This window comes from Cyanistes caeruleus, chromosome 2 (assembly GCF_971803275.1).
Source record: "Cyanistes caeruleus chromosome 2, bCyaCae1.hap1.1, whole genome shotgun sequence".
Taxonomy (NCBI): Eukaryota; Metazoa; Chordata; class Aves; order Passeriformes; family Paridae; genus Cyanistes; species Cyanistes caeruleus.
In genome coordinates, this window is record NC_141702.1 from 14,800,292 (window position 1) to 14,824,652 (window position 24,361).

Here is a 24,361-nt window from a genome sequence, read left to right on the forward strand (position 1 = left end):
TTGCTTTGAGGCTTATTTGCTTTTTCACAGTGAGAGCACCTGTTTTCTTTCATACAGATTAGCACCTGTAAGTCCAGTTACATTGCTGTGCTTTTCTCAGTTTTAGGCTTAAAAGTCTTAGACTTGGACAAAGTTTCAGACTTGGGAGAGAGTAGTATTCTTTTTCCACAGCTTTTTGCCAGGGGACCTGTATTTCCATGTAGTATTTTTGCCACACCCTTTTACTACTGTCAGGTTGTAGTTTTCTGGTGGTGACCAAAATTAATTTAGTAAAAAGACAAACACAATTTACAGTGAGCTGTATCCACTACTAATGAAGGAGAACACAAATATATTCAAGCCCAATATTATAGAAACTTATGTTTAAATAGAAAATTATTAGCGATAAGACAGTTATTTGGAGAATATTTGGATCCTTTTGGCAGCTGTAAAAATCTTTTTGGAGGCAGAATGGGTGAGAAGAAAATTCACTTTTCTTATTGAAAGTGAACCGCATCTTCTTTCTTCCTTGAAACAGGTTTTTGATGACTTAATGATAGTGAACTAAGAACACGTGGTACTGATATTTTTAAATAAAATATGGTTTAATTTTGTGTTCTTATAGTTTATGTAGCTTCTGTACTGCATGAAAATGCGGACATTCCTTTTTCTGCAATGATAGAGAAAAGATTGGTCTGAGTATTGTTTTGAACAGAGCTTTATTTGTAAAAGAGTGAAGAACTTTGTTTGTTTGAAGCCTCCAGGAAAAAGCATAAAGGCATTAGGCAAAAAATAAAGTGCAACGTATATGAACAACACCACTGTGTAGCATTAGCTGTGCAACTGTATCTGCAACATAATAAGAAATTTTGGTTAGAATTCTGCTTGGACCGAGATGAGTAAGTCCATGAATAAAAGTTGAAACACTTAGGGTTTCTGGTATCAAAAAAAGAACACAAGTAAGGAGTAACTTAATGATAAATAAGCATGAAGTGCCAGCCCAGGTCAGTATTTTCTCCATGTCTCTTAAGGGAAGAATATACAGATTTATAAATAAAGATGACAGCTTTAAAGTAACTTACGTACCTCACTTTTCCTGAGTTTCTCATCCTTATTTGCATTGCTGTCAGTGTAATTCAGCGGTAGAAGATTTTAGATATTGACTATCTACTGTTTTTAGAAGATGCATGTACTACACAGGCTAAACTAAAGTATCACTTTTCTGATCCAAGCTAAATAGGGATGAGGCTCAGAGATAAAGGTTTGGCTGTGGTTATCATGCATGGCATGAGTTTGGGACAAGCCAGCTGTTCCTCCATTGCACAGTGCCATGGTTTGAGTGCAACAGGTGATGTGGGTGATCTGTCTCTGGAGGGGGAAGAATCCCTTCCTGTGGATATGTGCCATGTTAACCTGCCATAAGGAGTGTAACAGCAAGACCTGGCTTACTTATTTACTGAGGTAGATTGAGCTCTCTGGTAATTCTTCCCTGCAGGTTTTTTCCAGGACTGAGATGTTTGTTCTAAGTTTCAGAAAGAAAAAATGATCTTATTCAGTTGGCAAAGAACAAAAATGCAGAAAGATCATTGGTGTCATTTATTGGAATGCTGCTGTGCATCAGGATGTGTATCTCGTGCTTAGTACCTGTGAACTTACTGATGTCTGCACAGCTTTGTACCTGGAAGAAATCGCAAACTGTAGTGTCTTGAAGGAAGTAGAAATGTTAATTTTGGTGCAGCAGAACATGAGCTAATTGTGCTGGTTCTGACTGCAGTGTCACTTTCAGGGTGTCTCATTTACTCTTGTGAACATTCATATAATGTATATTAAAAAAACTCTTTGCTGTGGCTAGTGAGAATGATGAAGCACTATCGATTCTGTCATTTTTGTAGAAATTGTTTGAATAAATTTGGATAAGCCTGCATGAATTTGAAAAACAAAAAAAAATCACTGAAGTTTGTGCTGTAAGAGAAGTTGGGGAGATCCTTGTTTGTTTCTGTATGTTTCAGTGTTTTCTGTTTTACTTTCAGATTGTCTTCTTGCAGTGTGGCAGATTTGTGGAGTTTCATTCACAACATGGCCATTACTACAAGACAAGAATACCAAAATTTGGTAGAGATTTCTCTTACCACTACCCATCGTGTGACCTGTATTTCGTAGGAGCAAGGTATTAAGTGGAATATTTTGTTTCAGTTAGCAGTGTTTTCCAGTAGTAGAATGAACATTAAAATATTAGAAAAGTTAAAAAGTGGAAGAAGTGGCAGTTCCTTCCATATTAATAATGGAGATGGTGAAGAGTGGAAAATTTGGGAAAATTAAAATTAATTCAGTTTCCCATGCTATTTTTAAGCTGGTTTTTTCTTTGATTCTTAAACCATGTATATCATGTATTTGCAAATTTGTATTAAAAACTGCAGGTTGGTGTATTGTTTTAAAAAGTGATTAAGTGAGGAAAATTAAATAACTTTTCCTATAGTGGTTGGTGTTTTATTGCTGTGAAGTGCGAGTTAAATCATATAATTTGGTTTCTGAAAAGACATATAAAAGTAAAATTAGATCCTTAGGGTTTCAAACAAAGTAAGTAGAAATTCAAGATGTAACTTAAATCACAGGAAATTAAAAGATCTTGAGAAATGAATTAATGTATCTTTTGCCTGGAAAAGTAATAATTATTAGGATATTGAAGTAAAATAAATAAATGGTCACTATGCACATTTTTCTCTGTATTTTGAACACCAAAGTATATGTTTGTCTTTTTGCAAATTGTAAATTCTGCCTCCAAATTTACAGCAGTGTCTTTCAGTATCTGTAAGACACAAGAGTAATTTTCCGTTTTTCTTTTGTAGTTCTGAAGTTTACAGGCTAAATCTGGACCAAGGAAGATTTCTGAACTCCCTGCAAACTGAAGCTTCGTAAGTTCTGTGTAATGCATGACCTCTGTGTTCTTTCCACCAGGTGGAAGCAGACTTCTAGCATGCTCACCACCAGAACTGTCTCTGAACACTGCCCAAATGCTTTGCAGAGTGGAAAATGAACATATGCTGAGTCTGAGTCTCATTTTATTTTATGTTCTGTAATTTTTTTTCTTCTAGTTTTTATGTTTAATTGAATTTTCTTTTGTGGATGTTTTAAAATTGCTTAATATGGACTAAATAGGTATTATATAACTTGATCTTAAGAACATTTCATTAAAACTTTGCCATTATTACTCAATTTAGCCATCATATAGAGATCTACCCACAGGGTATGTACTTTCCCAGACATGTCTTTGTCCTTCTGCTCTTGAAGTAGCCCAAAGAGAATTTTTATATCTCCAGCATGTGTCTGATTCTTTTTAAAACATTACCAGAGTAGGAACTGAGCTTTTTTCATGTGGGCAGAGGCAGATGAGAAGAACAGACTTCATTAGATAGAGTGGCTTGTTGGTGGCCAACAGCTGCTGTCAGTGGGCAGAACAGCTTAATGGATGAAGAAGTATTTGGAAGACACAATAAAAAACTGAGTAACAGGAGAAAGAAAAGGGGAAATTCTGGAATGGAAGGGGTAAGGGTGTAGGATAAAATCTGGATTAGAGAGGTGAGACTTAAGTTGTGAGAAGGTTTTGAGGTGAGGGAGCTGGATGAGTTACAGAATTAGAGGTAGAGGGCTTTGAATAGAAGTTGGAAAGTGCTGGGATAAGTGGTGTACAGAGAAATATTTTTACTTTGGAAGAATTGTTGTTGAAATACAGGGCTCTTGGGTACCCTGCTGAGAAACAGGATACTTGGGTGAGAGGAGACCATTGGTCAGACAGAACACGTTGGAGATGTAAGCTTTAGAACATACGTAATCATAAAGATATTTTGTCATGATTAGAATTAGAGATTCATTTAGGTTGGAAAAGGCCTCTAACATCATCAAGCCCAACCATTAACCCAACACTGCCAAGTCCACCACTAAACCATGTCCCCAAAACACCTCATCTATGCATCTTTGAAATACCTCCAGGGATGGCAATTGAACCACTTCCCTGGGCAGCCTGTTCCAATGCTTGGCAATCCCTTCAGTGAAGGAATTTTTTCTAGAATCCATGTGAACCTCCCCAGGCACATCTTGAGGCCATTTCTTCATGTCCTATCAAGTTGTTTAAGAATACAGTGGAGCAGAGTGATGAGGCAGGTCTTGGTGGTAGGTGGTGGATAAGGGCAGAGGAACACAGAGAACCTCAGAGCCCAAGCTGCTGCTCAGGGCATGTCATGTAAGTTCAGATTAATTTTCTAAGGGGGGTCTTGAAAGCTCCAAAGATAGAAATTTCCCAGCCTGTATGATTAACACATTCCATTGCTTAATTATCCTTATAGCATAAAAATATTATGCTTACATCCAATTGGAACCTTACCTGTTTGGAGTAACCAGCACTGTCTCTGGCTCCAGATTGTTAGTAAGCTCTCCCTAACTATGGGAAGCTGTCGTTATGTGGCCACCTGTCCCTCCCTCCAATTTTTGCTTTTCCAGGTTGAGGAATAGTGTACATGATTACAGAAATCTTATTAGGTGTTCATGTGTTAAATTGTTCTGAGGTCATTAAACTTGCTTCTTTTTCTGTTACAGGGAGAGTAATGTCTGTGACATAAATCCTGTACACTTCTTGTTTGCTATGGGGACGGCTGAGGTAAATGCTTTTATTCCTTTTATGAAAAGGGCAGTAGTTTTTGTTTCATTTTTGTAATAACTTGCAGGAGGATAAGAAGAAATCATGTACCTAATTAATTAAATTGGTCTCATTTGCTATGTTAAGTATAAATATGTTAAAGATGACTTTTCAGAGCATAGTGCAGATAAAATATTAGAGTTACTTGGTTGCTGAGTGCTTGAGATTTTGCAGATGAGAGCAAAAATAATGTTCTTTAATTTTGCAGTGTAGCCATCTGTAGAAATTAGCTGGCATGTGTACCCTATTAATCTTAAGAAAATTAGTGTTAGTGATTTTGATTTAGATTGCATTGAAAAAACTAGAAATGAAACATGTGCAGCCTGTATGTCATTATTAGAACAACTCATGTCAACCTAGGAAATTTTGTTAATTATTCATTAGATTAGATAATTCATTTTTTTATTTAAATGTTTTCAGACTATGAGGCACCTGCTGCATAAGCTTGAACCATATTTTCTAAACTGTTTAGGGTAAAGTGGAATGCTGGGATCCTAGAACTAGAAATCGAGTTGGGCTGTTGGACTGTGCTTTAAGCAGTGTGACAGCAGACACAGAGTGAGTAAAGGCTACCTTTTCAAATTGTGTTGTTCTGAATTTTTCAGAAGTTTTGGTTTTAAAAATAAGTCCCACTTTGCTTTAAAATGACCTGCCTCTTCTCTGGTCATTGCTAGTGTGAGTAAAGGATTTTCTTAGTCATAAAGAAGTTCTCTTACTAATCTAAGTAGCAGTGGCTATTTTTGTATATAAATATGTGTTGTGAATGTAAACAGTGCAGCTTTTTGAAGTAGCATTTCTCAATTATACCTGATTTAGTATTAGCTAAGAATTAACTTAGCTACTTTTAACATTAAAAATATTTAACATTTAAAATATTATTTCCAGACTTTATTGAAAGAATGCCTAATTATAAGCATTGTGCTTTGCAGGATAGAAGGTTTGCCATCCATTTCAGCACTGAAATTTGATGGGGCTTTGAATATGGCTGTTGGAACATCTACTGGGCAGGTAGACTTGACTTAATCTACTGTAGTTCTTAGGAGGTTCTGCTCTTGCAATTCCCAATCCAAGTCTATTATACATTGAATGCAGTATATATCTATTATTGCAAGTATTTATTAGACCATAAATTATGTGTATAGAGTAGTAATAGTCAAACTGCAATTTAATTTTATCAAATGCTTGTCCTCTTCAGAATTTTGTAGGTACCACTTTAAATCTTTATAACCTACATACTATGTAAGTTCAAATTTGCAGTTTTCTGTGACTTGAGTCAAGTGTGTGGGGAAGTTGCTGCTTTTTGGGACTATGAGTACCATCTCAATGCAACATATGTGCTCTGCCTTGTCTTGATATGAAGAATCATTTCAATTCATTTATTTTTGCCATCATATTTATAAAGGGAAGTGTGGGGATTGTTTCCTGCCTTCATCAGTATTTTCATGGGTTTAGAAACTGTAACTTCTTCAAGAACAGATAAATGTGTGAAAATTGTATTTGCTATGTTACTGTACGAGTCAGACAAATTTTATTGTAAATTGTGTTTCTGATTAAATAAACTGATAATATTATTTTTCCCAAAAATTACTGTTATTCACACTTTACATATGAAAAATTTAACTTTCTCAAGTTCCATAGAAAGTTTTGGAGGTAAAATAAACGTTTTTGGAAGACAGGGCCTGTACTCTCTACTTTCCTTAACCTAAAAAATTACATTCTGTGGTGTTTCACTGAGGGAAAGTTACATTCACTAAATTTGGAAGGGAGTCTGAAAATTTAAATCATGTAACAACAACACAAGAATCTGGAAGTGAAATATTACTAATTATGAAATACTAAGAGTATTTCATACTCTTAATAAGAGTAAGGTTTGTTGTTTTCAATAGAAATTAAAAAGTCATTAGAAAGATGGTTAGGTCTTAAATTTGTTAATTTTTCTAGAGGGAAACATAGTGATGTTAAAATACCTGGCTAGAATAAAGTGGGCTCCCCTAATAAGTTGTTTTCAGAATTTAATATTATTTATTTTATGTAAATCCTGCCTATGTATTTATGTAAAATCTCAAGTGTAGTTAAGTGTTTAGTGAAGATCTGATGGGCATGACTTCCTCATAATCTTATAATGTTATAAATTTAATTTGTCTCTTATTCTTCAAGGTCCTATTGTATGATCTCCGGTCTAGTAATCCATTAATAGTCAAAGATCACTACTATGGCCTGCCTATTAAATCAATTCAGTTTCAGCATCAGTTGGATTTAATTATCTCTGCGGATTCTCGAATCATAAAAATGTGGAACAAAGATACGGTAAGTAATTTGATGTTGCTGCATTCAGATTTTTTAATTTTTACTTTGTTTGGGTTGAGAGTTTTTGGGTGGGTTTTTTTTTTTTTTTGTTTCTTGTTTTGGAGAGGTTTTTCTGCAGCTTAATTAATTAAGCTGAAATGCAGTGTAAGAAGTTGAGATTTTAATGTCTCTTAATTTACATAGCATTTTGTCCTGTCTGACTAAATCCACATCTGGGAAGTTATTCAATAGCCTGTCAGGTATAAAGATACAGTCTTAGGGGGTTTTTAGCTGTTTGTACATGTCTGGCCAAGAGGCTTCTTTCAGGAGAAGGATTTAAACATAAAAAGTAGTATCTTAACCATTGCCTTGTATATTTCTCAGTGTTCTTGAATACATCCATTACTTTTTTCACCTGAAAAAATGTGTTCATTCCAATTCCCTGCTCAGAATTGGGTTAATTTCAAAGGTAGATCAGTTACGGACCTGTTAAAATCAGGTACTGCTTGCTTATTTTCACAGGATCCTGTTTGGATACTGGAGCAGATACTATGCATGGAGCCAAATAACAGTGTGTCTTACACTGTCTTAGGGGATTATGTTGCAGTGGGCAATGTCTTTATCCCTGCACCTCTAAGTGAAATTGAAATCTCTGATTTTCATGGCACTTTTTTCATTATATCATGCTGTCATCCTCATTCTTACCTTTGTGTCAATGAACCTTACTATGAATCTGTGGGGCAACATACTTTGTTGCCATAGATTCATAGTAAGACTATTGTAACTTGTTTTGGTTTGAGGGGATGTCTGTAGTCATTGTGTTCCTTCTAAAAAACATGCTCCATCTATGTTTTTCTGACTTTATAGTGAAACAGAATTGTAGTAGGGGCTTTTTTCTAATTATTTCAGGCAGTCACTTCAGTATTGTTGTGCTGCTTCATGAACTTTCAACAGCCTCTTTTATTTTTTCTCTGATCACAAATAGTTTTTTGTAAGCTCCTCTGCAGTTAATTTTTTATTGTTTGAAAGAGCAAATAAATTATTGGTTATTATTTAAAACATCTGCAGTGGCCTCTCTCCATTTTTCCTAGGTATGTATATATCCCTCCTTAAGAATGAAACACTGTAAGGTTTGTCAGGTGGCCTCTGGTGGGAAAAGGGAGGGCTTCTCTCCGCTGGAAGGCAAAGATAGCTTTGGACTCTTTCCTAGAGTATGTTCCAGCTGGCTCCACCTCTCCCAGATGCTGGTTCCTGACTATCTCTGGCCGGGAACCAAGTGCAGAGGCAGACTTCGGGTGGAGAGCATATGGCTTTGATACCAGAATAGCCCCATGCTGAGACGTGCCTTGGGGTGGGGAGCACCAGGCTTTTGTCTGCTGAGGCCAGGGTGGAGGAAGACTCTTCTTAATCATCAGGGAGAGACCAGAGGTGGGTGGGGTAACAGCATGTAACTGGGAGGGAAAGGAAGGGCCCAGAAAGGTAGGTGGGATTGCTGCAGGGAAAGAAAAAAAAGAGGAACAGGATCAAAATTTGCCTTGTTCCTGTCCCTCATTTAGAATTCTGCAGGCATGTAGTCTCATGCTTCAGATTATGTGGTCCAGTTGTTAGAGACTCTTACTTTACTGGCTGTTTTGTGTGTTGGCTTATAAGAGCACCTGTATTTTGTCTGGGTTTTTCAGACTGTGTTCCAGTTCTTACTATTTTGAGAACATTGTTTCCTGCTTTTACCTCTTTCTTAAGTAACCTTTGTAACTTTTAATTCTGATCTAAGCTAGATACCGCTGCATGTTCTTACTACTTTTATTTTATATCAAGACCTCTTTATGATTTATAAACTCAGTACTCAGTATTAAATAAAACGTTGAGCTATATTTCATTTCATGTAGACATGAGTACAGTGGAAGAACCAAGCCCCAGATTCAAATTCTACTCCTAATTCATTTATTCAGCTAATCATTCTTAGTAAAGTAAAGTTACTTAAAACTACCCCATTCAGAGCTGAATAAACTGAGGGTTATGCTGGCAGTGTGTCAGCCCCACTTTTGCATAAAATAAAATAAATCTGACATATATTTTCAGCACAGAAGTGTAAACTGAGAATTTAGAGGTGCCACTGTACGTTGCTATGCCTTCAATTACCAGTAGGCTGCACTTCCTTGTAAGAGATTGAATCAGAGATAAAATACAATACTGAGTTCCTTGTGTTATGTTCAGATACTAAGAACATTTTATTGTTCTGCAAAATGTGTTCCATTTTTATTCCATCATGTTTCTTAGCTTCAATAGTAGCTATTATTAATGTTTAGATTTACTGAATTTAATTATATTGTTTAGAGTTCTTCATGATTTATTTTCTTTCTACAATTTCAGGGGAAGATATTTACTTCAATGGAGCCAGAACATGATATAAATGATGTCTGCCTTTATCCAAATTCGGGTATGTTAAGTATATTAATGTCTTGCTGAATTCAAAAGGAAAAGCTTGTTAACCCAAGGTGTGGTCTTTGTTTGAGTGATAGAATTTAGGTCTACTTTCCTCCTTACGGCAGAGCTTGGAATAAAGGGTTATTTGTCAGTTAGTGTCCTTGTTTCCTCTGCATCTGTATTACATTGGAGCCTCTTTGCAGTTAGAAGCTGCTGTGCTGTTAATTGAGTGATTGACCTTTTTACTCCTTCAAATATCTGAAGTGACTCATTTCATAAGAATAGGAATTTTGGCCTATTGTCTTGACTAAGTCCCAGATGGCTTAGAGCTTGCTTTGTAGAGGTAGGAAAAATCTCTTTACAGCAAATTGGCAGATTTTTTTCAAGTGTTTCAAGGATTTTATCTTTCCTTGATTTAAATACAGCACTTAAATTGTGCCATCCCTTAGGTTTTAAGTGTAGATTCCTAAGTATACAAATTTGCATGGTTTCTGTAATTGTTTTCAGATTTTTTGCATCTCATAATATGTTTAGACATTAAAGCTGAGAATCACTTTTAACCAAGGTTTCCAGGACTTGGTGAGTAAAAATATTTTACAAAGTGGTGGTTGTATGTGCATATGTGCTTTGGTTGTACTTCAGATTGCAACTGGAATTAATTTTCTTGCTTAATATGAGTTGCTTTAGTTCTTAAGTATGGTGTGACACCTACTTCCTTTTTAGAAAGCAGTATTGAAAAAGGTGAAATAAGTTAGGATAACTTGGATGGCACAGAGCAAAAATCTTGAAACAGACAATGCCTGAGTTGCAAACTGCTATTATCCTAATTTTAGAGAGAGGTAGCAGTAAAGACAGAGCAACTTGGACTTTGATTCATGCTAGCAGCTCAAATTTAAGATCGTAGATAAGTGAGATTGAGATTTCTAGCAAGTTAAAACTTATCTTTGTCTTTTCTGCCAACTTCAGTTAAGAATGTGTTGGAGTTGTGTTTTCTTTTTTTTTTTTCCTTTTTTTTTTTTTTTTGTGAGATGAGCAATTAAATACTCTTTCCTCATAAGATGGGGGGCATTTTTGACCTTATGAGCAGAGCACATGCCAGGTGCCCTGGTGGAATGTAGGATTTCACGTGGGTGTATTTGAGAATTATTGCATGGTGACAGGGTGGACTGTGTGTTCTGAAGATGGATAAACCCTCATCCGTGGTGGCTACAGAGAGACATCATTGGAGTGAATTGTTTTTAGCATTGCACCCAAGTTTCACCTGTGAGCTTTGGTTTCATCTAAAAGAGAATCCAGCAGCAAATTAACGTCCACACTGCATCAGTGAAGAGCTCACCGTGGGGAACGGAACAGGAAAAAGTTATTTGTCAATGTAGAATCATAGTATAATTTAGGTTGGAAGGTACCCCTGGGAGTTGTATATTTCCTACTCAAAGCAGGGCAAACTTGCAGTTAGATCCAGCTTTGAAGTCTGATCAGGTTGCTCAGATCAAATCAAGTTTGAATATGTCACGGATGGGCATTACTCCGCTGTGGATGCTCTATAGCCTTTGTGGTATGTGGACATGCCTTGTGTGCTTTTGCAGAAATGATTTTCATGAAACTTTGCAGGACGAATCTTGTAGCACAAAGACTTGAATGCACACATATCCCTAATGTTGCTATTGGACATTGATTTTCACATGTCTGTGACTGAGATCTGGATTGTGCAGTCCAATTCCGTGTCCCACATCTCCTTCTTAAATCAGTGCTGCTTTTCTTACTGTGTGGAGGGGAACAGGTTGATAGTTTTGGTAAGAACTGTTGTGGAAAGAAAACTGGGTTGTATTTTATAGTCACATGGAGACACTGGGGCAAAAACTAGAGCATGTTGCAGTGGAAATCTAGCGTAAGAGGTGGTGCATCATGTGTTTACCATAAATACTGTTGGACCAGCATTTAAGATGCATAGAACCACCTCATTCTTGTTCAGAATGTGAGAAATAATCAGGACTGAAAATCTGAAAAAAAGGAAATACTTTCAGTAAGATGGGCTTGCAGTTGTGTAAAGTCAAAAATATATAACATGATTTCAGTATCAGTATGGGTTTGGCTCAGTGGTCCTTCTGGTGCCCCAGCATTCTTAGAGCCCTGCTGGATGCATAGCAGAGGAAACCCAGGAGATCTTTGCCTAGCTTGTGTTTTAACACTTCTTGTGTCACTGCTACTCAGAAAGACAAACCCCCATTTTCACCCTTATTGGAGAGGTAAGAATTTGATGGGCAGACTGTTCGGGGGATGAGGAATTGGTTGGATAGTTTCATCCAGAAGGTGTAGTGGTCAACAGTTCAATGTCCAAATGGAAATCAGTGACAGGTGGTGTCCCTTAGGGCTCTGTATTGGGACAAACTATTTAATATCTTCATTAATGACAGAGTGAGATTGAGTGTATCCTCAGCAAACTGGCAGATGGCACCAAGCTGAAGGATGTGATGTCATCCAGAGGTACTTGGACGAGCTTTGGAACTGAGCCCATGGGAATCTCATCCAAACCAAACTATTCTATGATTCTATAATTCTATCAGTTATGTTAAACTCAAGATCACTATACTGTGAAATGGGTTTTTTTGGTGGTGGTTTTGTAGTTAGGTAGTTCCACAGTTAGGCATTTTTAATTAAACTGCCTTACCAACTGGCTTCAGTATTAGTACCTTTCCTGGGAAGCAAGCCCTCTTGTATCTTTGACCAAACTACATAATGACAGACCTTAGTGGATCCCTTAATAGTCAAATATCTTCCTCTTATCATACATGAACAGAATGGGGCTAGGGGGAAAAATGTTTACCTCTTACTGAGTAGCTTTTAGTCAATTTAAGTTGTAGAATATAAATGAAACTTGTTAACAGTCTCATCTGTTTCAATTACTGTAGGAAATATTAAAATGTAAGAATCTGCATTTTCTAAAACTACTGCTCCACATACTATCATTTCATACTCCCATTTTCATCTTTTTACATTCATGATACTGTATTGCAGATAATTTTCCAAAGAGGGTCTTACTAAAACTTATGAAAAAAGGCTTTCCCTTATTTCCCTTCTACAGTAATCAACCTAGGCTGTTATGTAGTTTGTTAGGGTGTAGTCTTTCTTCCCATAAAAATTTATTAAAACTAACAAGCTGAAGCAATAAAAATGCATGGAATAGACTTCTCCTTTCAGAGTGGTTAACTTTATTTCATTCTTCTATTTCCCCTGTAGTATACACTCATATACTGTTCTGAAGTCTGTTTTTGTCCTTTAATTATTGATGGAAGACTCTCAAAGAGGAGGTTTTACTTTACTGTCATCTTTGAAGCATCTGCAGAATTAATTTCTGTCTTTATATCTTAATGATTCTTACTCAGTCGGTGGAAAGATGCTTTGTCTTATGAAATAGTAGTGAGTGTGCTGTTAGGGGAGCATGTAACTTGTCTGCTATACTGGAGCACTCCATGTGTGTGTATTCAAGGTGTATGCTATAAATTCTTGCTTTTTCCTTAAATTGCCTGCAAACCTTTCCAGGCACAGTTTTTAGCCTGTTTACTGACAAAGCTTTCACAAATATCTTGCTTTTGCTGGGAAAGTAAGCCCGCTTTTTTCTGACAAGTCCAGCTGCATTATGTATCTATAATAAAAGGATTAGGTAGGAAGGATTACTCCACCCATGTTAATTGCATTCCTGTAGTTGGGTGTAAATTATATTTCTACCCTCTGCGTGTGTAGTAATTGACCCAATTATTCATAGTCTCAGTGACATGTGTTACAGTTCTTTCAGATCAGAATGTTATCTAATTTGATGGCACTTTTCTTCTTCATAATCAATCTCTTGTATTACTTGCTGATCAGCTACATTGGAAAGACAAAATTGAGATAAACAGAAAAGTATATGGCAAATGTTCTTATTACTCTTTTGTGTAGGAGGAAATTGAGAGTGTTCTTCATTTTGAACTTACATGAAGTCTTTTGGCAGTAGATTTTCCAGATTTTAGTATTCCTACAGTATTTTTTTTATATTCAGAGTACATAAACACCTCATTCGTGGTGTTTCTTTGGTATATTCATAGGTACTTCAAATTGTACATTTGCCCTGCTTGGTTATATACTAGTATTACTCTTTTTGAAGCCACAGTATCCTGTTTCTCATTTTGGGCTGAGAAGCTGCTGTTTTGTTTATTTCCCAAGATAAAATATGAATGAAGGTGTAAACCATGTTATGATTCATGGCTCTGTTTAGGTGTGTGTTTAAAAATAAAACAAATAACCACATGTACTAATACCAATGTATTAATAATGCAGTTTTATGTCCAAGGTTGTTTTTTACTGCAATACTAACTGGACTTGTTCTAAACAGTATTAAGGGATGAACTGTTTACATTTATTATGAAAGTTGGCAACCTGCACTTGTCAGAGCTTAATGTTGCTTAAAGTGGTGCTGAACAATTAAGATAGAGGACAAAAGGGAATGAATATATAGAAAATTAAGTTTTGTTAATTATGCTGATTTCACACCTTTCTTTCCATGGTATTTGATGCAACAACTTATTACAGTTCTTGATTAATGTCCATTGCAAGCAAAGAATATGTACTTTATGAGCTTTTTTAAAAATAGTATAATCCTCTTCTGATCAATATTTTTAAATGTGGAAATTTCTTTTTAGGAATGCTAATGACTGCCAATGAAGCTCCTAAAATGAATATCTATTATATACCAGTAAGTAATACAAATTATTGCTGATATTGCTCCCAAAGATGCAATTGTTTGGTGCTATTCACGTATTTCAGTTGAAATTCATATCTACATTGTCTTGAGTTGTCACAATAAAGTAAATTTGGGTTAACCATAACTTATTAATGTAACATGTTGAATTACTTAAGAAACAACCTGTAATTTGTCTTTTTCTACCAGTTTCAAAACTGGTTAGTGGCTGCAGAAGATTCAGGTGGAGCTTTTTTTTGATAGGTGATGGAAAGGAATTCCTAAATAAGGGACTATGTTTTTCAAGATAATGACTTTGCTTTATTGTGAAATATTTCATTAGTGTCTTTAATATGTGGTGTACAGTGACATAGTCATAGCAGTAAATATTCTTCTCTGTTCTGACAAAGACATAATATTGTGTGACTACAGGTACGGCTCTTGACTAACTTCTGCTCAATGCCCTTCTTCAAATGCAGCTTTTCAGGGGATAAGCTTTCCACTTGAAAGGCTTAACTGTAGGTTTAACTATATGTTTTATCTCTGCAGATAAGTTTCAGGGAGACTTAGCAGCAAGCCTTCTGGTGTCAGGGAATGGTACAGAAAATTACACCTGCATTTCACTCTTGGTCTAGTTTCTACAGTGTGTTCTCTAGAGGTTTTCTTGTCCTGACAGAAGAGAAATAGTATGATATCTATGTAAATGTTACATGGAGAATAGCTGATCAGACTCTAAAAATACATACTTCTTAATTAATTTTATTCACATTTTGGACAAACTGTAAAATTTACTAGTATTGAAATATGCATTTAACTATTTTTTAAATGACCCAAAAAGTCTTAATTTAGCTAATTGATTTTAATTTAAATTTAATTTTTTTCAGTTCGTTTCTGGTCATCCCCCACTGCCATATCCATTGTGTATGATCTTGATTATGTTCAGGATAGAGATTTATGAGTTTACATTTCTGTTTGTGGAATAGAATATATATACATGTTGTATATGTGTATCTAAATAGAATAATATGCCCCTCTAAACAATTCTGTAGTCTGATCTATTTCCTTACATTATTATATTTTTGTATTTAAAGAGATGTGGCATTTTATACCTGAGTTATGTCAGGTTGTTCTTCGGGTATGAATTTCTGTAATTCTGTTTCTGATTCACGTCTACTCAACTCACATTTTGTGAACTGCGCCGTTCCATGCTTTCGATAACAAAGGGGAACAACAAATGTTTTTGTGTTTCTGACAAAATACTAGCTGTAGTTAAGAGCTGAACACTTTTCTTTCCATTTACCTTGTTTTCTGTAAGGTTGAATAGCTCTCCAAGCAATTTTTCTCTATTGTCTCTTTTAATTAATGGATTATGGAACACAAACTCACCTATTTTTGAAATCTGATGAGTTTTTAAAACTGGAATGGACTAGTTAGTCATTTTAAATAATCCAGGTGGAAAAAGCATTCCTTCTGTCACTAAGGGTAAGGTTCAGCTTCTCTCTGAAAATTGTGCACTGAGATTATTTTTTATGCAGGTGTGCATGATACATGAACCTGACAGCTATAGTACATTAGAGGTTCACATCCAGCTTAGCCAAAAAGTTATTCCATTTTCTTGATTGTCACCAGTGATGAATGTTTGTTAGAACTTGTTCAAGCTAGTATTACTTTGAGTATTCTTGCACATATTGTAAATCAAAATGAAAACTTACTTTTTGCTCTCAAAAATCTCACTCTCACAGAATCCTATGTGAGTACTGAATTCATGTTTCTGAAGTCAGACAAGTAATTTTTAGTTAAGAAATTTAAGCACTCTGTATTAGATCTCAGATCTAATACCTAGAGACAATATTGTAAACTTAAATACTGAGTAATATTATCTAGCATTTTTGCAGCATGCAGGCTATTCCAGTGAAGATTAACATAAATCTTGCCCTAAATCATCTTCCTGTGTCACCATCCCCTGATTTTTGTTACCTGAGTCTGCCTAAACTTGTTTGGATGATACCTTTTAATGGGTTTTACATTCTCAGTGACATGAGTATACAAATAGACCCAAATGATGAATGTTAAAGCATAAAATACAAGTTCTGTTTTTGAGATCATGTTGTATGTAAGAAAATTTGAAATTTATTTCAAAGACTACTGCCAAGATTAAATTCGCTTTTCAAATAAGCTAAACTTCTCCAGTTTGTGTCAATGGCTTTGAGTGTAAAGGCTGTTGAACATACCTTAAATATTGTTGTTACTTTTTTAGTTGACAATCTGTAGTTCATTTCAAAGCATGTAATACTTACTTTAGACAATAGAAAAGTTAAGTAGTAGTGAGAAGAAGTTACTTTGAAATAGAGACAGAAATCTCACACTCTGGTCTGACTTTTTTACCCTGTGCCTTTTTACAGCCAAGACAGAAGGGGCTGGCACAGCCAGTGTTGTATAATTGAAGGGTGCATTTCCTAAAAATCAAGTATGTAGCTCACTAAATTTGTTTTTGTTGGCTGTTTTGTTTATTTTTTAATCTACCTTTTAAATAAAGAAACTATAAAATGGAGGACTTGTGTTAGCCTTTAACTGCTCCAGGGCATTTTTTATTAAGGAAAACTTAATGTTATTAACATGTTCATGTTACAGTTTTATTCCTTGATCTTCCAGGCTAGTTATTTGAGCATGGAGTTGCACACCTGTCCTTTGGTTTCTCTGTCAGTAGACGATTAATACATGGGTTTTTTCCATCCTTGGAAGGCTTATTAATTTCCTTGCATAGGCAAAGTTAAGTTTAGTTAATGGGTTTTTGGAGCAAAACCTTAAAGAATTGTATTACTTGATCTCTTTTCATGGTGTCATTTTCTGTCTTCTTCTAAGAGCTAGGATACTCAGTTTTTATAATGAGTAACTTAATTTTCTCTTTGTTTATATTAAGGTACTTGACTACTACTACAAATGTGTCCTTTAAGGTGTTGACAGGAACTGAGTTACAAGTCTTATTGAATTCCATAACAGAATAAATGCCTGGGAGAAATGCTACTAACTGTAAAGGAGAGTTACATAAATAAAATCCTTCAAATGTCCATGCCCGTCATTGGCCTGTAGTGCTAATAATTATTGTCTTGTTTTAAATGCACACTGGAACAGCTATAAGGAATTGCCATGGCTATGATCAAGGAGGATACTTAAAATCCCAAATATATAGTGCTGTGCTCTATGTAAGGAGAAAAAAAATTGCAGCGGTAGGAGTCTTAAGGAGCAGTGCATGCATAGATGGGTGCAGACAGACCCAGCATCCACTGTCCGTGATTGGAGTTGGCCAGACAGTGCAGGACTGTGCCCAGCCCAGCATACCCAGCCTCTCAGCAGGTTTTATTAGTGTGGGCACAGTGCTGTGCTAGCACAGCTCATGACTGGTGAACTGGAGCTGGCTCGTGTCCGGCCAGCTTGGAATGTGCTCTGACTGAGCTCATGTCTGACTGAATTACTGTGTACGTGTGCCCGTTCTCTCCATTATTAATGCCAAAGCTAAATTTCCATTTCAAACCCAAAAAATTACTGTCTCTTGAACTTCAGGACTATAAAAGATTTGACAGTGAGTATCATAATATTGCCTTTAAAAGAAATGGCACACATCAGCTTTCCTTGCAGAAGTTTCATCAGGATAGATATGACAGTTGAGACTAGGAATGTCTGAGAACACTGTGTCTCGTATAAAAAAGTTAAAAAATCACTGCAGGCTTTTCTTTTGTGTGCAAAACTGTAAGTAGAGGAAATACAAGGTGATTTTTTGGTTTTTCTAGGAAGGACAGGCAGGTTTGCTTTTTTATGGCAAGATTCCTCATATAAGTACCCAGTGCAGAGTGAGCAAAAAGCAAATTGAATCTGACCCTGGAAATGAAATGTTTGCGTTACATGGGTAATATCTTGAGTGGCTTAGCTTAGAGACTTTGTTTTATTTTGTTTAATGAGGGCAAGTGCCTCTGAATTCCTGACTGGAATTGGGCCATTTGCCATTAGTTTAATAGCTAACTTGCAGTTTATGCAAACATTTGGAACCTGCTTCTTGCCAGCTGGCTTCCTGGTACATCACTTTGATGTGTGCCTCGGGAAGGTTGAAATGAAAGTTGTGTGTGCCTTGGGATAGCTTTTAGACTACTGACTCAGAGACATAAGTAGATTCAATAGTGCAACCAGGTCCTGGCCAGAGAAGTGAAGAGAGGCAGAGCTTCCATTGACACATGGTGGTCCACTGGCCTGGGATCTAAGATAAGTCAGATTCTTTTTAAGTTTAATTGAGGCTGTCATGTTCCATGACATACAACGTTCTCTTTGCAGGTTACACAGAAAACCCCCTACATGTCAGCTCCTGGGTGCTCTGGCTGGAGAGCAAAGGGCATAGGTGTTACTCTGAGTGTTTACTTCTGGTTACAAACATGTCTGATCTTAGCACAGATGTTGCAAAGCAGTCCTGTCTTTTATTGGACTTGAAACTTTGGGCTACATGAACATACTGAAACTGAAACTGCTGTATTCATTAGGCTGTTAACAGAAGAGAGCAATTAAGCGTGTAATTAATTGAGTGTAATATTCTGTGTTCTGGATTTTTTTTTATTTTCCTGCAGTCTTGGCAGAACACTCCCTGTTGAGGCTAGAAGCAATGTACCTTTGGTGTAGTGAAGATATTAAGCTCTTTAAGAAAAAATAAATCCTGGAGCATCTCTGGCTTCTTTTCAGGTGGTTTTGGAAAATAATTTGATATCCTAGCACTCTCCTGTTGGAGTTATAAATTGGAGATGTTTCAAGAGCAAGTATTTATTGCCTACTCAATGGTTCGCTTTCTCCAGGAGTATTAAGGTTCTGGTTTATAATATGGTACCTACCTTGGACATGTGGCTGTCTTTATTGCTAGAAATATCATTAATTTTGTCCTTCAAAATAGTTTTAACAAACTTGAGAAAAACTAGTTTTTCCTTAGTGGTTAACACTGAAGTAATATAATCACTGATTAAGGCAATAAATCCTATAAGCTTACATGTTTTCATTTAATGCTCTGGATGTTTGGTGAAACAAATCTGTAGAGGGATCTTGTACTGAGGGAAATACAAGCAAAAGCAGTTTTTTAATACCTCACTTCATCCCCTTTATTTCTTTCTGGATATTTGTTTGGAGTAGTTCTAGAATGTAAGTTGGGGGTGATCGTGCTTTGATTGTAGGTATCCAGATGAGCTGCTTCTAAATGGCTGAATTGACCAAAGTTGTGTTCATTTCACTCACAGACAGAAAAATCATTTATCTAAAATAGGCAGGTATTTTCTGTCAGTCTGTGAGAGGGTGCTCTCACTAGCTCTATACAAGATGTTATGACCATCAGATACCTGTCTTTACAGTCTGTCATTTTTCACTTTAAAAGGTGTGGGAGGTTTCCCCTGTGTTATACTCTCCACACTTAGCTCTATGATCACAGCCCTTCAGAACAGTTTTATCACTCTGGAACTTACATTCTTATCCTTTTGGGATCTGCTGGTTTTTCTCTTTTGTGTGTTTATATGATATGAATATAAACCTACCTGTCCACACTTTGTACTTCATGCCTTTGAGACCAGTGTTCTGTATAGTCAGCTGTCATTCAATTAGTTTGTGGGTGCTGTTAAGACTTAGAGTGAGACCTTCTGTACAGATTTTTGGCTTGTGCAGTAAAAGCTATGAATTAAATGATGCAATTCTTACTATGTTTGTGTTTGGCATTTTGACACTAATAGAACAGATTAACAGTAGAGTGCAATATTTTGATTTCTTTTAGAATGTTTGCATGTCTTCTGATTGGCAGTATTAGGTCATTCTGCATAGGTGCTGCCTCAAATGATGTCTTGAAGATCATATGATGAGGCTGTGTTTTATGAAGACAGTTGTTTATCTTGTTCAGTATAGCCCTTACCTATGTTTTTGGTAAAGTGGAAAGCAACCATGAAACTGGCTTGTGCTAAGAGATTTTTTTCTATCTTGAAACAGTAGATAATGTAGAAAAACATATCATAGTCTGGGAAAAAATAATGTAAAATAAAATGGTAGTTGTGACATAGAATGGTAAATTTTGGTCTTAATCTTAGTTTGTTCATTTTGAAAACTGTGAAATGAACAGAAAGAAGGGTTATTATGAAGTAATGTATTACAGTAGAGCTTTGGGGCCGCCAAGTGTCAAAAGAAGAAAGTTTCCATTAATAAAAAGATACTTGAGTGCATCTCTGGCCTTTAAATTCTGAGTTTTGATATATCAATCTTGCAAAATTGTGTTTTCCATCCAAAACAGTCTAATCCTTTACACAAAAAAAATTCTGGTGAATGATACATTACCTATCTCACAGTATTTACAAGCATAGGAAAAAAGTTGTTTATCTTCACAAGCAGAAATGTGAGCTTCCTACTTTTAACCTAAACACTTTCAAACTGAAAAATAACATACTGGGCTTATTCCCAAGAAAGGATATCCTCCATTTCCCATGTGCTTGCTGAGAGACCAAGGAACCACTTATCACATATATATAGAAGGAAAACACCAATGTATGATAATCAGGAAACAATTTCTCATCTTCCTGTAAAACTTGTTTTAGATGTTTTCTGGTGCTGATGATGTACTAGTTTGACATCATGTCTCGATTATGGTGTATGAACCCTGCTTAGTGCTGTTGTGGCTGTTAGTGCTCTAGGCAACACCTGTTCAGTATTTTTGAACAGACAGCAGCACGCTGACTAAAGTCATATGTATAGTCTATGTCAAACCCTTCACAGAGCACAGGAGAAAACTCTTCAAAGCAGAAGTTGTATGGAATTAAACCAGGTGATTACTCTCACCATTGATAGAAGAATCATGTGCTTTATAGTGTCATGACTGTTTCTCAAGCAATTGGTGGTAATGGACCTTCTGTTCTTGAGTTCTTATTTTGAGAAACATGTTTTGAGAGGGGAGTGTGCTCCCCTTTCTTTAAACCTTGAGTATCTGAAAGATATTTATTTCTTAACTTGCACTTGTTCTTTCCCTTGGGCCATCTATTATTCACTTGATTTCTGAAAATCTAGAGATGCAGTTGCCTAGCTTCAGTCAGTGAAGAGAGAAGCAGTCACAGATAATGAAAATGTGTAATTGCTGAAAGGAAGTTTTGTACTGTGCTACATTTCTATCAGCATGTAATAAGAACTAGAGTGTTTTAGCTTTTGGATCAGAAAAGACAAAGCATTTGAGAATTTTCTTCATGTAATAATTTCAACTAAGTCTTTACTTCATTACATTTGAAAGTACAGTGTAACTGTATTTCATCTTCTATATAACATCTGTGTTGTACACAGAATTGAAACGTGTTGTGAGTCATGACTATTTTATGCAGAAATAGAAAAAGTTATGAAGAGCTAAGATTTTTATCACTGAAAACCTTATAAGTAAATAAAACTATCATATATGTGAAAGCTTTTCAATATTTATTTGAAAGCTGCTTTCTACTTAAAATTATTTCCTGAGTTATACAAAATTTCTTTAGCATTATGCTCTGCAACAATGTATGTTTATGCTGCGCTTATCTTCATTATCTGTCTGGAGGAGCTGCGCATTCTCAACAGGTAGTTGCTTTTCCTTCCCTTTGTGTTGTCTGGCAGTACTTGCATAAACTCACAGAGAAGTCTTCCTCCCAGTTTTGCAAAAAGCAATTAAGCTGCAATGGTAGAGAGTTATTAGAAACTCACACATTCCTAGATTTCCAGTAGTTTGCCAGTCATGTAAGGTGGACAAAGAGCTGGATTTGCCATTAGTTTTGCATCTGTAGCATTCCTCAAATTTCCCTAAAATACAGCTCATCTTCCAGTGTGTTTTGTTTTCATGACTGTAAAGATATTTATGCTGTAACATCCCTTGGCATCTGGTGTGTACTGTAAGAACTCTTTTGTTGCTATCCATTTAAAAGCATGAGAGACGAGATCCTACACAGTGTGACAGTTGAGGAGTGTTCCTGACCCATCAAGAGACCTTGAGAAGGGGACATGCTGCCACTTATCATTTCTAGCTTATTTTTGGTGGTTTTTACTTGTTAATTTAGATTGCCATCAGAAGCTATTGCATATGTACTAAAAATGCATGCCTTACTGTTTTCTATGTTAATAGTGGAAGTTCTGTCCACTGATGGCCTGTGCCCTTAGTATTGCAAGAAGTGCCATTATGTTTTGAGAAACATATTTCTGAACATGTTGGAACAGTTAGAAGCTGTGTAGTTCTTTTCTTGTTGAAAAGGAAGGCCAAGACAGTTATGAAGTTTCCCACTTACCATTGCCTTGTCTGCCTCTCCTGCAGTCACAATTGTAAATGCAAGGGAAGAACCTCAGGAGGAGTTTATTCTTTCTAATGTATCATGATGGGGTGGAGTTTTTTGTTAGACTGTGTAAACTGTGAAGGTGGTGAAGGGAGATTGTCCTGGTTCAGTGACACAGAGTCACTGAACAGTAAATTGACTTAATGAAGTTTCTAATGAGCACCATAACCTATGCAAAGGAATTGGTAAGAGCACTTAGTCAAATGTGGTAGGGAATGGAAGATGTGGATGGGCAAAGTAAAATGTGGTTCCTGACTTACTGTCAGCAAGGCATTAGATCAGCTGCTCATACCTGGTCTGCAACTTTTTTTATCATGGATAAAGAAAGACAATCAGCATGTGTGCATAGGTAAATAAAACCTGTGAAGTGAGTCCCAGCTGAACTTATTGCACAGTATTAAGGCACTTTACCTTGTTGCCTTTCTTTTTACTGCAGGTATGCTATAGAAGCTGCTATGTTAGAATAAGAACAGACTTCTGGTAGCTTTTGAATTATTTGCAGCTGATATTTTTGGGAAGGTACTTGAAACAGGTCGTGGTTGTAACACACACTTCGAGAAGCCACTCTCCTCTTACTTTTTGAGATTCATTTGATTAGTTGACTTCATGTGAAAGTAGTATACTCTTGTACTCCAAGTTTCAATGTATCTTTCTGACTTCACATTGTCTCAATATTTAAAACCTGTAGGGAGTCTGATAAATAACAGATCCATAGCAGTACTGATGAAGTGTTTGTTTTATGTATGACAGAACATGATAGTGACATTGGTGGAAGCATCAGACTCTGCGCTTAATGCTCTGTCTGGTACGTCACAGATAACTTGAGAAGTATCCCGTTTTAGTTCTGTCTTGTGAGGGGAAAAGCTATTCTGGTAATCTTATTTACAATTTTAAGGAGTAACTTCATTTGTTTGAGGGTGTTTTTTCCCAACATTATGAGCAACTGGATCATTGTCTCCTCCAAAAGATGGTGACTTCACCAAGAACACTCACAGGAGAGTAGACCTGTGACTGGTTAACTGGCTGTAGTATTGTCAGACCAGAGAATATCAGATTTAAAAAAAAAAAAAAAACAAACCAGCACTATAAAGCCAAACTTTTTAGAATTAGAAAAAGAAGTACTTACTATCTGATAACTACCAGGGTGGAAAGATTTAGTATTTCATTCCTGGAAGATGCATGCAAGTTCCTGCAGCAGTTTTTGCTTAACTCTGGGAAGATCTTAAAAGCAATGTTTCTTTTAACATGCTCTCTAAGGAGTAAAAACTCCAAGTAGTTGATTTGGCAGCTTCCATAGCATAGTGAAAGGTAGGAAAACCAACTATTCAACTTCTCTGATTAATGAATGTGCCAAAAATGTCTGGATATGCTGGAGTTAGGATGAGAGAAAGAGCCAATTCATTGTTTAGTTCAGTGAAATTTATGACTGTGTGGGCTTAAAACCAACTGCAGTGCTGTTGTCAGTAGTATGCCAAAAAGGGAGAATGTGCTATTTAGTCTCTCTTGGTCATGTCTGTACTCTACTGAGCTACTTACTTAAAAGCACCAAATCTACACCATGTGATGCAGGGTGAATGAAAGCATGAAATTATGAGGAATATATGGGAGATTTGTTTGGAGTTTATTCCCCAAACCAATTTAATTTAGAGAATCAAAGAATTTTATTCAGTCCATTAAATAGAATTACGAGATTAACAGGGCATAATTGGAGTTGATTGTAGAGCATTCTTAGGAAGAATGAAGATTACAAAAGAATGACAGAATTCAAAAGATAAATTGTTTGCAGCACATTGTTTGCTACAGGAAACACTGTATATGGCAATGTAGTAGACAGAAACATAACAATATAATGTGATCCCAAGGCTCCTTCCTAAAATGAGCTGATCCCTTGGGCTGGCTACAGTTAAAGACCAAAAGCATAGTAACAAG

The 24,361-nt window shown here is 36.2% G+C and overlaps 1 protein-coding gene across 3 annotated transcripts in view; it reads left to right on the forward strand.

Moving 5' to 3' along the window:
- The window catches only part of NOL10 (nucleolar protein 10), a 48,887-nt gene that overhangs the window by 5,855 nt on the left and 18,671 nt on the right, over nt 1-24,361 (forward strand). For all 3 annotated transcript variants that reach the window (XM_086875868.1, XM_086875867.1, XM_086875869.1), the window contains exons 6-13: nt 2,010-2,146; nt 2,826-2,891; nt 4,570-4,630; nt 5,142-5,227; nt 5,599-5,677; nt 6,827-6,976; nt 9,326-9,392; nt 14,056-14,108. In XM_086875868.1, coding sequence (XP_086731994.1) covers nt 2,010-2,146; nt 2,826-2,891; nt 4,570-4,630; nt 5,142-5,227; nt 5,599-5,677; nt 6,827-6,976; nt 9,326-9,392; nt 14,056-14,108 — 699 coding nt within the window. The remainder of the gene's footprint in view (nt 1-2,009; nt 2,147-2,825; nt 2,892-4,569; nt 4,631-5,141; nt 5,228-5,598; nt 5,678-6,826; nt 6,977-9,325; nt 9,393-14,055; nt 14,109-24,361) is intronic.